Source organism: Atta cephalotes (assembly GCF_000143395.1).
Source record: "Atta cephalotes unplaced genomic scaffold scaffold00042, whole genome shotgun sequence".
In the NCBI taxonomy this organism is placed as follows: Eukaryota; Metazoa; Arthropoda; class Insecta; order Hymenoptera; family Formicidae; genus Atta; species Atta cephalotes.
Window position 1 is genome coordinate 1,943,226 of NW_012130106.1, and position 14,821 is coordinate 1,958,046.

Below are 14,821 nucleotides of genomic sequence, written 5' to 3' on the forward strand. Positions count from 1 at the left end.
GTAGTAGTACTACGTACGTACTACAACTAAGTAGTTAGTTAGTACGACCGACTTACTCTATAATTAACTAACTAACTACTAATANACTACTATATATATATATATATATATATATATATATATATATATATATACATATATACATTCTTATCGAATAGGACCTAAGTGATACTTAAGTATCTTTTTATTACTCCAACCTAAATAATAGCAGTTTTAATTCTTCTTCAAAGATATTCATGATTCTCGTATTCCAACCTAAGTAATTTTAACTTTGAAAAAGACCATTGTACAAAATTAAAAATTAAATGATACAGTATTAATTAACCAAGTTAAATTCTATCAAATTAAAAAGTAAAACCCAAGTGATACTATATTTGCTATTTATTTAATTTTAATAAAATGTATCATTCATATAAAAGATTTAATATCAACAATTGGCGCAAAACTAAATCCCATACCAAATTAAATAAAAAATATAATGTAGTACTATCTTTAACTTTTATACAATGAAACTTAAGTATTGGTGCCAATGTTGAAGGAAAATTGAAACGCAGAAAATTTAAATTTTAATATATATTTATTAAATTATATAAGTTAGTCGGCACGAACTTTCCGGACAATCCAATATATATCTTTGTTTATTCTCTTAAAGGACCTTTCTATTCCGATCCAAATGGCTTTAATTCTTCTTATATGAAATTTTCATTTCGCAATTTATTCAAAGACATTTTTTTCATCCAACCAAAGTAATAATTATTTAATTCTCCTTCAAAACAATATTTAAAACGTTATCATAAAATTGTGTTACTTTGCCTATTCAAGTTACTACAAAAAAATTAAAGTAAATACTTGGCGCTACTAGATCATAGTATAACATACTAAAAATACGATGTAATATTTAAAATAAGAAAAATAACAAATATTCCCATGAGAGTATCCAGTGTGTGTACATATATGTGATTGGGTTGTATACCATAGTTGTAAGTTACGAAAGTTGTGCAACTAGATTTAAGTCTAACAATTAGGTCTGTTTTTTATTCCTGCATTGTTTGAACTGATGCACACGGTGCAATAAGTTGAATTGAAACGAATATATGTTCAGATTCTTTTGTAAATCGATCAAATGTGCGAGAAATGTGATACAATTAATGTGAAAGTCAAAAATTCACATAAATGTGATACAATTAATGTGAAAGATAAAATTTTAATAATATTTGGTGGATTTATGAGAATCTCGTTGAAATTTACAGTCATGAAATTATTCTATTTTTTTCCAGCTCGGCTATGGTATGAAGATATCTCTACAAGATAGAAGAGAAAAGAAAGGAAAGGACAGGGAAAACATGTTATTTTCCCTTATAATTAAAAAACAAAACAAGGATAAAATTTTGACAAAGGAAAAATTGTCTTAAAATTATTAGGAATGTCATTTTAAGAACAAATGTTTGTTCTGAGATGTTTGTTCACCCTGTATACTTAGATGTCATTGCACAAAAGTTAAAGATAATACCACTTGGATTATATTCCATATTTATAGTTGATATGGATTTAACTTAGCTCTTGTTGATATCAAATCTTTTATATAAATGACATATATTATTGAAGTTAAGTATATATGTAAAATAATAAAAATAGTACAGGGTACTACCACTTAGGTTTTACTTTTTAATTTGATAGAACTTAACTTGATTAAGAATGTATCATTTGGATTTTAATTTTTACTTTGGCACAATAGTTTTTTTAAGGAGTAATAATTTTTGACAGAAAATTAAAGCTATCATTAATTGAGTTGAAATAAGAGGACCTTCAATAAAAGAACATTTTTTTAAGAAGAATTAAAACTTGGGTAAGAATAATAAAAAGATACATAATGTATCACTTTTTCTATTCGAGAAGCATATATACTATTAACGTCTTTCTTTATCTTTTTTAAAAAGATAATCTTTTAAACTAATAATACATAAAATTTTATGGAATTTAATTTGATGTCAGTTGTTGACATCAAATATTTCATATCATGAATGATACATATCATTATTAAGTAACAAAGATAGTATCTACACTTAGATTTTACTTTTAGTATTTATCTTGGTTAGATAAGACTGTATCATTTGGGTTTTAATTTTCAATTTGAAAGTTTTTTTCAAGAAATAATTTTTGACAAAATTAGAAAGCCGACATTACTTGGGTTGGAATAAGAGAATCTTCAATAAGAATATCTTTAAAAAAGAATTAAAACTACTATTGCTTAGATAATGAATAATAAAAAGATACGTGTGATTTACGTTTTATTCGAGAAGCACATATATGCTTAACATCTTCGTTTACTTTTTTTAAAAAGATAAGTTTCTATTGATATCATATATTTTGTATTAACAAATATGAATTACATATATTTTAATGCTTTACTATTACTCCATAGTATTTAGGCACTTATTAACAATAGACGCAGTAAACATCATGATTATACGATTTAAAAAATGGAGCTTCTTACAGAGCATTTTTTAATCAGAAGAAAGGCGAAGGTCATAGAATTCTGATAGAAACTTATGCTAATATTGTTCTATTAATTAAGGTGTTAATAAGATGTTGTGTATTATGAACTGTTAATCCGAAAGAAAGTATTGTATCACCGCTAATCGTTATCGACAACAATTATATAAATTAAAGCAAGCAGACCAGAAACTGCGAATAAACGACGCAAAGTGATTCTTCTTCATGACAATGCTCGACTTCATATTGCATTATCATGAAGCAAACATTATTAGAGCTGAAATGAGAAGTCTCACCGCAATTTTTCAGATATTGCTCCATCTTCTTTTCATTTCCGATTGATGCAACATGCTCTAGAGGATACACATAATTTCGAAGGTGTAAGAAAATTTGAAAATTGGATCAACTCCAAAAAAGAATTTTTTTATCGGAATCCATCTTTTGCCAGAAATGTTATACAAAACAAAGGAAAATATGTTAATTAAGATATTCATTCATTAATATTATCTTATTTAAATAAATCAGTTTTTAAGAAAAAACCCTCAAAATTAAATCAAATAATAACTTTTATGTAATAATTTTTGAAGGAGAATTAAAACTATTATTACTTGAATCAAAATAAAATCTTCAATAAAAATATTTCTAAAAAAAAATAAAAGTAACTTTTTACTATTACTTTTTTTGAAAGGTTGAAATAAGAAGACTTTCAACGCAAAAACACAAACAGATATAACAAACAGATATAACAGATATCACTTGGTAAAAATTAAATAATGTTTTCATAACATAGTTTTCATAATTTTTACGTATCACTTAGTAAAGATAGTAAGTATCAAATAGTTTTATTTTTTAATTTGGTAGAGCAATTTTTTTCCAATATGTATCATTTTGATTTACTTAACTCCAATGACAGATATATGTATCACTTGTATGAAAGATTTGATATCAACAACTGACGCCAAGTTAAATTCTACAAAATTCTATGTATCATTCGTATAAAAGATTTGGTATCAGCAATTGGTACCAAGTTAAATAAAAAATATATAACAAAAGCTAAGCAAGAATATAACGATCTCGTTATATTCTTGCTTAACTTTTGTTATATAAAAATTAAAAATAGTATCACTTGAATTATATTATTCTTATGATATTGAAAGAGTTTATTTCTAATCTAAATAGTTTTAATTTTTTATAAAGGAAATTATTATATGACAATTCATTCAAAGACATTTTCTCTTCCAACTAAAATAATAGTTATTTAATTCTCCTTCAAAACAAACATTATATCACAAAATTGCATTACCTTGCTCAATTCAAGTGTTATCACAAAAAAACTAAAAAAATTGACATTATAAAATGAACAAATTTAATTTAAATAGAAAAGTTTTTTTTTTGTAAAAACACTTGGTCCTCTGAATCAAATAAGAAAAACTATGAAAATAATTAAATTTAAAAATTACAATAATAGTTCATAATAATAATGAAAGATAATTTTAATTTCAAAGTAATAATGAATTTAATCTAAATATTATACTTAATAATTTTATAACGCGTGTTTTACAAGTCCAAATTTATCTTAAACTTAAACTTGCACTAATAGCTTGCATAACTTTCATACTTCTACGACTGTATAACTCAATCGCATATATACATACACTGGATACTTTTACTCTTATGGGAATATTTCTTATTTTTTTTATTTTATATATTATATTTATATATTATATTTATATTTATACTAATATGTTATTATATCAAGATCTAGCAACGCTAAGTATTCCTTCTTTAACTTTTTGTGATAACTTGAATTGAGCAAGATAATGAAATTTTGTAATATAATTACGAATTTGTAATATTATTACGAAATTTTGAAGGAGAATTAAATAACTACTACTTTATTTGAAAAAGAAAATGTCTTTGAATGAATTGCAATACAATAATTTCTTTTATGAAAAATTAAAGCCATTTAAAATGGAATAGAAAGATCCTTCAATAGGAATATAAAGACGCTACTTAGATTTCATGGCATAAAAATTGAAAATAATACCACTTGGATTATATTCTTTATTCATGAAATTTTACTTGGTACTCATTGTTAATATCAAATTATTATATAAATGATACATATTATTAGAATTATAATATTGTTTATTTAATTTGATGAGATTTAACGCGATGTCAGTTGATATCAAATCTTTTGTACATGGTAGATTCATTACAGAATTATCAGATTAACGGAGAAAACTAAGTAACTTTTCTTTTTAATATACTTTAAGATCATTAAAATTGATGATTTCATCATTAATATAAACATTTATTATTCATTTTACTATTTAAAATAATAGCTTTTTCCTAGAAGTCATCATAAATTCTTTTAAGAATTTTCATTTTAACCTGAAATCAAACTTTTTATAAAGTTTCATCGAAATCAGAAATAGTCGCGGTTTTCGGATGTTTATCTGAATTAAGTATTATAATATCAGTATATATAATTTAGACTTACTCTGGATCTTCATTTTCTTTCTCATTTAAAATTCTTAATATTTCCATAGCTCTTAAACTAAGCTTCGCAGTTTTTGCATCATCATCAAATTTTACGAGTATGTATTCTACCTATATAAAAGTAAAAAATTATCAGAAAGAGAGAAATATCAATATATTCATTAGATACTTATGTGAATATTAAGAAAAAATAACAGAATTGGTTATATTAAATTATGATAATAAAAACAATATTATATAAATTATGAAATTAAAAACAATTAAAAACAAATATTCTTACACTAAAGTAATAATTACATAATATATAATTACATAATAATATACATTATCCTAATAGAAAATAAGCAGATAAGCAATGATCAGTAATATTGGGAACAAAGAAAAGGTATAAGGAAAAGAAAAAAAATTCAGCAGAGTAGATTATCTATCGAAAAGATCGGTATATTCACGATAAAGTCGCGATAAAGGATAATCTGTAGAAAGCACGCAAAAAATTGAGAAAGATGAGATTTGATAATTAATACCGAGGAATCATAATAATTGTTCGGAAAAACTAGTGAATAGTGTCGGGGCATCAAAGTTTAGAATTTTACATTTTCATTATTCAAACATATTTTGAAGTTTTCACGCTTCTGATGAAAACAACTTTCGGCAAAGAGATAATCAACTGTTATCGTTAATTAACAAACAGTCGATTAACTATTATCGATCGACTTTCATTTCGATTTGTATTCATATTCATTTTTATCGATAAGTGTACCTTTAAATGTATATAAATATATACTGTAGAATCTCAAAAATAAATTAACGCATTTATTAATAAGAGTTATCATTATTTGAAAATAACTTTGATTTTAATGATTTTCAAAAAAAAAAAACTGGACTATAACTACATTGTGGCCTCCATTTTTTTCTCTCTCAAATGGTATTTTTGATAAAAAAACAGAAACCGTTAGACTCAAATCAATTTCATAGGTTTCTAAGCTGCATTTTATCGATGCTGTTTTGTATTAAATATTTCACAATTTTTTTTGAGAATTATTTTATAATTTATTGTTACAAATTATACTGAATCCTTATCTATGATATTTTTCTCAGAAACAAAAATTTTTAACACAACTTATATATTTGTAATTGACAATACACTGCTCTCATAATAAATTATTCATATTATACAAATTTGTACTGACAAATTGAATATCTTTTTAAAAAACAACAAATTTGGATTATTACTTTATTAATGATTGTTTAGAACCAGATAAGCATTAAAAGCAACTATTTATTATTCTGTTCACTGGAGAAGAGTTTCGAAAAATTACATTTTGAACAATAAATGATGGCTATTTCAAAGACTTACTCTAAAAATTTTTAAAACATTTTTAAAAATGTAATTTTTAGTAAAAATACAGCTTATTATTTGCTTATTTCAATTCCTTCACTGTAATATTAATAATAATTTTCTTTCTTTTCATGTCGTAATTTAGAATTTTATTCATTTCATTTCATAAATATGAAATATTTATTTGTATTTATTATGAATTTCAAATGTAAATATTTTCTAATGTTGTTTATGATAAAACTATTTAAAAAAAAATTGGAAATATTTGTTGATTGATGTTTTTAATATTATTGTTTACTATTATTTATTTGAATAATTTAGTTAATATTGATTTAATTTATTAATGTTATTATTAATGTAATTAATTATATGTTTATTACTTAAAATGTGTATTTCAAAAGCACATATTTTGTAATGATGTTTTATTTTTTGTTATGTTTATTATTCGAATTTGCAATTGAAATTATTCCTCGTCAATTAAATTGAACTCAATTTAAGGATACAGCAGTAGATGTTAATAAAGATTTCACGGAACCTTTTCAATATTTATTCAACATTGTGACGTTTAGCGATATCCATCAAAATATCCGCGTGACCGGTCACTTGATTGCGCCGCGTTTAACAGCGCAAATTTTAAACGCGATAGTTTGATGGTTTCAAAGACTCACCATTCAAACATTATTGACACTCAACATTTTGATATTGATATTTTCGACTCAGTTTTTTATGAAGAACATGTATATGCCAGCTCCTCCTTATCTGGATTATCTTGTATAGTTATCGTAGAGAATCATGCCATTAATATGTTGATTGTTTTAAATGTGGATTTATGTTTTAAAATACATTCTGTGTGTGATATTTTTTAAATCAGGAAACACGGTGTCTTGATGCTAAACCATGCACAGCGACACTATCATGTTGATTTATGCGAGATCACGAATTGCGAGGGATCTCAATAACGATTGAATCGAAGTTCTACATACGCTCAATCGAGTTTCCGCTCGAATTGTGTAATAAAACTGTTATTTTTTTTCTATGTGCGAAGATATTGCGACCCAAAATTCCGATGTAAAACTTTTAAGATACATCGTCGTTATTATTATATTCATGTTCATCATTATCCTTCAGCTAAGATGTACTGTTACACGTTTCGGAGTGAGAATGCGCGTCCAGTCAAAATGTACTGTTGAACGTTTTGGCGCGAAAGTGCATTATTAGCATATTAATGCAAGAAGCGCTGGTATAATATTTGTTAATAATTCAGCTAGGAAATGATAATAAAAAACGATTTATTCGTCATCGAGCTTTATACGTTTGTAACTTAATACAAACATAATCAAAGGAGATCAAATGGAAACGAAATTATACACTATATTTATTAACTAAGCTAGAGAAAGTGATAATAAAAATGTGACTTATCCTCCTTGATCTCCATTTGTTTTAATTTTGTTTTATACAAAATAACAAATATAACAAGTAATATTTAAAATCGGACGGAAAAAAAGATTTACATAAAATTTAATATATATATAGCAAATTATATTATGTTGGTTTCTTAATTATTATTCTTCGGAAAAGGAGATGATCATCGTCTTGACATTTTTATCGACTCAAATAATTATATCTTTAATTCTCCTTTAAAACTTATTATTTAAAAATTATATCACAAAGAAAAAGAATCAATAACAATTTCGGCCCTCTCCAAATTTCGTACAAACACATGAAAATATATTTCTTGAGGTCAATTATAAAGTAAACTTTACAGAAAGACGCATACGTCACTACACAATCGTGATATCAATATACAAATATGCTTTTTAAAAAAGATAGAAAAAGGTGCTAAAAATATACATGCTTCTCGACTAAAACCTAAATATAACCTAAGCATCCAACCCAATTAATAGTTTTAATTAATAGTTTTAATTCTTCTTCAGGATATTTTTTATTGAAAGTCTTCTTATTCTAATTCAAGTAACGGCAGCTTTAATTCTTTGTCAAAAATTATTATTCCTCGAAAAAAATTAATTTATCAAATGAAAAATTAAAATTCACCCGACAGTTTTAATTAATCAAGTTAAATTCTATCAAATTAAAAAGTGTAAAACCTAAGTGGTTCTATCTTTGTTAATTACCTAATGATACTCTAATGATATGTATTATTCGTAAAAAAGATTTGATATCAATAATTAGTATCAAGTTAAATTTCAATCATACTAAATTAAATAAATAATATTGACTTTAACCAATGATATTGAATGATATAATTGATATGTAACCAAAGTAAAGAATATCCATAACTTATCCATTCAAATGTTATCACAAAAAATTAAAGAAGTAAACACTAAGCAATGCTAGATCATGGTATACATAGTACTGAAAAGATAAATGTAAATGGCATAACATAGTGCTAAAAACACGTATAATAAGAATGTAAGAAAAATGAGAAATATTTCCATGAGAGTAAAGAAGTATCTAGCGTAGGTAAATATTCGACGATCAATTGGGTTAAATAGTATAAGTTATGAAAAAATTGTGCAAGCTATAAGATTTAAGTGTAAGATTCTAAAATAAATAAATATGAATTTGTAAAACTTGTGTTATGAGAAAAAGAAAAAAGAAATAAATAGTAAATTTGATTTTTATTCAGCGTAAAAAAAAATTCAGATTAAATTTATTATTACATTAAAATTGTAATTATCTTTTATTATTTATTTTATTATAATCAAATATTGTGAAAATATAAAATAAAAAACGGACAATTAAGAGCCTTGATACACGATAATTGATGCGAAAATCATACTTCGATTGTATCTACTGATTTATTATTGGGAGTACAAATAAATTTCCGCCGTTTTTTATCAAAAATTAAGCATTTATTGTGAAAGAACGATACATAATGATTTATTCAAAGTAATGGCCATCGCTAGCCACTACTTTTTCCTATCTTTCTGGTAGCATGTGGATACCGTGTCGGAAGAACGCTTCATCTTTTGAGGCTAATCATCGAATTTTTAGAATCTTCATTTGATGTGAAGTGTTGCTCAGACAGACCATGCGTCATCGATCGGAACAAGTCGTAGTCGGAAGGAGCAATGTCTGGAGAATACGGTGGGTGGGGTAGAACTTCCATTTGAGTGTTCTAAGTAGGTTTTGACCGACGCCGCAACATGTGGTCGAGCATTATCATGCAGGAGAATAATTTTGTCATGCCTGGAGTAATAGTGGGCGCGTTTTTCCTTGAGTGCTCGGCTCAATCTCATCAATTGTGTTTGGTAGAGAGTAATGATCTCGTTCGGTTTGAACAAATCATAATACACGACATCAATCTGATTTCACCAAATACACATGAGTTTTTTTCCATGAATATTCGGCTTGACTGTCGATGTTGAAGCATGGCCAGGTGATCCCCATGATTTTCTCTTCTTTGGGTTATCGTAGTGGATCCATTTTTCATCACCAGTGACTATACGATGCAAAAAACCCTTTCGTTTATGCCTGGCAAGCAGCATTTCACATGTGAAAAATCGGCGTTCAACGTTTCTCGGCTTCAATTCATATGGAACCCAATTCCCTTGCTTTTGAATCATTTCCAATAATTTCAAACGATATGAAATTGTTTGTTGAGTCACAAGATAGTACTACACGAATTTTATTTTTTAATGATTTACTTAACATGATAAATTTAACATGATAAATTAAAACTGTCCGGGTTTAAGTTTTCATTTAATACATTAGTTTTTTCGAGTAATAATTTTTGACAAAGAATTAAAAATAATGATAATATTGGGAGTACAAATTAGTTCGGTCCGTTTCCCTAAAGATGGCTCCAGCTGTTGCGAATGGTTCATAGTGACAGCTGATTTTGGCACTTTCAAAGAGGTTAAACATCTGCTAATAATATTCAGTTTATATCGCTTTGAGTTTCATACAAAAACCTTGACTTTTACGGTGTTTGAAATGTCGAATTTTGTGTTAACCAAGCAACATTTGTGGGAAGTTTTGATTTTCTGCTTTAATTGGAAAAAAAGTGCGACTGAAGCCTATCGAATGCTTATCGAAGTTTATGGTGACACTGCTCCAACTGATAAATCATGTAGGGAATGGTTTCGACGTTTCAAGGATGGAAATTTCAGCAAAATTTGAAGACAAGCCTCGCTCTGGACAGCCAAAAAAATTCGAAGACAAAGAAATAGAGGCATTACTCGAAGAAGATCAGAGTCAAACACAAGAGGAGCTTGCAGAATCATTGGGGGTAACTCAATAAGCTGTACGATTGAGAGCCATGGGAATGATTCAAAAATAAGGGTACCTTATGAACTGAAATCGAGAGACGTTGAAAGGCAATTTTTCACTTGCGAACAGCTGATTCAAAGACAACAGAGAAAAGATTTTTTGCATCGGATTTGCGACTGAAGATGAAAAGTGGATGTTTTACGACAATCCCAAGAAGAAAAAATACTACGCTAAGCCTGGTCAATCGTTGCCATCGACATCAACATCAACATCACGGCCGAACATTCATGGTTCGAAGATCATGCTCTGTATCTAGTGGGACCAAAGGGACAAAAGAGTCTTGTTTACTATGAGCTGCTGAAACCTCTCGATTCCATTACGGGCGATCGGTATCGGCTACAATTGATTCGTTTGAGCCGTGCATTGCGAGAAAAATGGCCGGAATACGAGCAAAGACATGATAAAGTTATTCTTCTTCATGACATCGCTCGGCCTCATGTCGCTAAATCGTAAAAAATATTTGGAAACGCTCAAATGGAATGTTTTAGCGCACCCGCTGTATTCTTCGGATATTGCTCCTTCTGATTACTAGTTGTTCCGAAGAATGCAGCAAGTCACCGATTCACTTCTTTCGCAGAAAGCGAAAATTGGCTCCAAAATTGAATCGCCTCCAAAGACGAGTCATTTTTTCGAAATGGAATTCGAGATGGAAAATTGCCTGAGATGGGAAAAAGTAGTAGGCAGCGATGGACAATACTTTAATTGATCAAAGTACTTGCCCTCGCTAACTATACATATTTCCCATCTTTCGGGCAATTTATGTATACCACGCCAAAAAAATTCTTCATCTTTCGAGGCAAACTACTCATTAAGCCATTTTCGGACGTCTTTGTAAGAATCGAAGTGCCGCTCAGCGAGCGCATGGCCCATTGATGAAAACAGGTGATAGTCAGAAGGTGCCAGATCTGGTGAGTAAGCGGGATGGGGTAGCACTTCCCAGTTGAGTACTCTTCAAGTAGTTTTGGACCATTGTTGATGTGTGCGATGGTGCGTTGTCGTGGAGAAAAATCAGCTTGTCATGTTTTTTCCGATAATGCGGCCTTTTTTCACGCAGAGCACGGTGCAATTTGATCAATTGTTGGTGATAGCGGTGAGCATTAACAGTTTCACCAGGTTTTAACAGCTCGTAGTAGATGACTCCTGATCTCACCAAACGCACAGCATCGTCTTCCGTCCGAAGCAATTTGATCTTGAAGAAGATGTTGATGGTTGGGCGAGATCAACCCAAGATTTCTTGCGTTTAGGATTCTGAAAATAGATCCACTCTTCATCGCCTGTCACAATCCGATGCAGGAACGACTTTCTTTTTTTTGTCTGGCAAGCAGAATTTGACATGTATTTTGGCGTCGCTCCATCTGCTTATCGTTCAGTTCATGCGGCACCCATTTTCCGATCTTTTGAATCTTCCCCATGGCAGCCGCATGGAAATGGCTGCTTGAGAAACACCCAATTGCAAGCATTTTTTGCGATTGGGTATCGTCCTCGTCCAAAAGAGCCTGCAATTGACAGTCCTCAACCTTCCTGGGCCGATTTTCGCTTCTTGTCACTCAGGTCAAAATTGTCGTCTTTGAACCGGCGAAACCAATCTCTGCACGTTGTTTCCGATAAAGCCATGCGATTGTCGCCATAGGTCTTCACAACATTCGATGCGATTCGGCAGCCGATTTCTTCAAATTGAAACAGAAAAGCAAAGCTTCTCGCATATGCTTTTTTTTTAGCAAAAAACTAGACATGATTACGAAAGAAAAAATGTATGTTGTTGTACGAAATTGCTGATGATGTGCACTGGTTAATGTTGACAGATGTCAAACACATAAAAAAAAGTGTGTTGTGTGCCCAGGGTAGCTTTGTACGTTCACTAATGCCACTTATGAGCAAATAGCGGATTTAAGCTTATACACCTAAAACTATTAACTGGATTGGATATTCGGGTTTTATTCGAGAAGCGTTATTGTATTTCATAAACTAGTACTCGCAGTGATAATATATTTTGTTATTTAAAACAATCATGAAATGGAATAACAATGTTTATCTGAATGTAAAACAAAAATCTTTTATCAAATCGAAATGTTACGTAGATATATTCGTTTATTTCACGGTGAAGTTATTACATGTATTGAAAGTAATTATTAAAAGATCTTTATGAAAGTTCTTGTATTCTATTTTATTCAATATTGTAAAAATTGTCATAATTTAAGCAATATCCATGAATAATCAAAAATTGTTTTCACCCATAATTTAATGATTAATGACATTTTTTTAAACAGAAACTGTAGAATAATTTCCACAATTTCTGCTGCAGTTCAGTCTTATAACAGTAATCACAGTATGCCAAAAAATACTATTGAAAAAGTTCAAAATTGTGAATTGTGACGTTCATCGTTTCATGAATAAGCCGAGTGGATCCTGCATGGATCCTCCCAGTTCGTAAGGGCGAGCGTATTATTATGCGTGTGAGTGCTGATTTTCATACGCGATTTTAATTTCTTTAATTTTGTAACTTTTTGCGAGAACCTTGATTAGGGATACAGATGCGAGGATCTCGATGTGTTCTTGAATGTATTGAGCTGCCTCACCCAATCGCCGGAGAGGAAGAGGAGGACTTCATAAAGGAAGACTGTTACCGAAAAGACCTTGGAATACTCCCAGTGTATACCGCCAGTGGCGGATAAACGCAGGTCATGTCTTTCCTATAACCATTCTATTTATATTCGCTCTTCTGGTGCCGATTTTGTTTTGTTTTCTTGCAGAGAAAATTTAACGGATATCAGAACTTCAGGACAGGAGCCTATTACATGAACAAGCAGCGCGAAACCCGTATAGAAAGAATGAAAGCATATTGAAACAGCGAGCTGAAATAGTTTGCCAGAAAAAACACAGCCGCTCAAGGCTCCGTCAAGAATAACAGCGAAGGACAGGAGAGAAACAAGATTTGATTGACAGAAGACAGCCCTGATAAAAATTAGGATTTCGCGCGAAGTGACTATAAGTCATTCTGACACCGGGAGACTTCTTAGATCGACCAAAGCTCCGACATGATGTTGTAAAACCGAAAATGATATGATCTCTACAAAACTTCTCAAAGGAGCCCGCATTTTCAAAATTATTTCCGGTTTCACATCATGCCGAAGCTTTGGCCAATCTCTACGTAGAAAATCTATAGGATGATCCAATTCTAAAGGCTCTCGTGATCTGCGTATTACCTATCGAGAATATAAAGAGAGTTGTACAAGGAGAATTCTGGACCACGAATAACAAACAGCAAGCGGCGCTAGCGGCCCGATCACGAGAAGAATTTGTTGGAGGATGGGGGGGGAGGATACAATGAAGGAGCGCTTAGAAAAGAGAAATAAAAATGTAAAAATTCTGCGTAGAAAAAAGAAGTAAAAATACAAAAATGTTTACTTGATATCCCCATCCCCCGCTGCCTTCTTCGCAACCGCCATCACCATCACCTAATCGTCCTCATGTACTTCCCCCACACAATTTCATCCACACAATTTCTTTGGCCCAAACGGCAATATTTGCTGCCTCTACCTCCTCCTCAACCTCTGCCGTCGCCACAGCAAAGTATATTACAAAAAATTATAAAAATTCCTTCTCGTCAGCTAAATCGAAGAAATCGGGCATGAACTTAATCAATTCATCACTCGTACAAGATTTGAAATTAATAATCGGGAGACTCTCGTCGAATTTATGCTCAACTTCCTCCTCCACTTCGGTGGGAGCATCCTCGCTGACAGAGACATTCTCCTCATCATTTTCGCCTCCTCTTCAGTGGCAGCATCCTCGCTGATAGAGACATCCTCCTCTTCAATTTGGCCAGCCTCCATGAGGGGGACATCCTCCCCCCCCCCTCTCATCATTTTTTTCAAATTTATAGGACTTCCTGAATTTTATTTTATCATACATAATTTTAAATACAACTGATAAATTCGCACGCGGACAAGACGTGGACAAGAAGATGAAAAGCATTCTTCGCTGTAGCGAGACTGCCTAGGATTTATCTATGGCAGTCGATGTATATAAAACAAAGTAAATCAAAAAGTGTTGTCGCGAGAAAATACTCGACATAATACTCATGTGCATCCTATACTTATGATCCTTTCTCTTATTGCAGCTTTCTATGTGACTCTTTACTTCTCATACGCAAAACATAAACATACATATATATTTTTTATTTCTATTATACTT

At 30.1% G+C, this 14,821-nt stretch overlaps 1 protein-coding gene across 1 annotated transcript in view; it reads right to left on the minus strand.

The window, feature by feature from the left end:
• LOC105622246 (glutamate--cysteine ligase catalytic subunit) overlaps positions 1-14,821 on the minus strand; it is a 143,760-nt gene that overhangs the window by 90,278 nt on the left and 38,661 nt on the right. Inside the window, exon 2 of the mRNA XM_012203669.1 lies at positions 4,997-5,106. Coding sequence (XP_012059059.1) covers positions 4,997-5,106 — 110 coding nt within the window. The remainder of the gene's footprint in view (positions 1-4,996; positions 5,107-14,821) is intronic.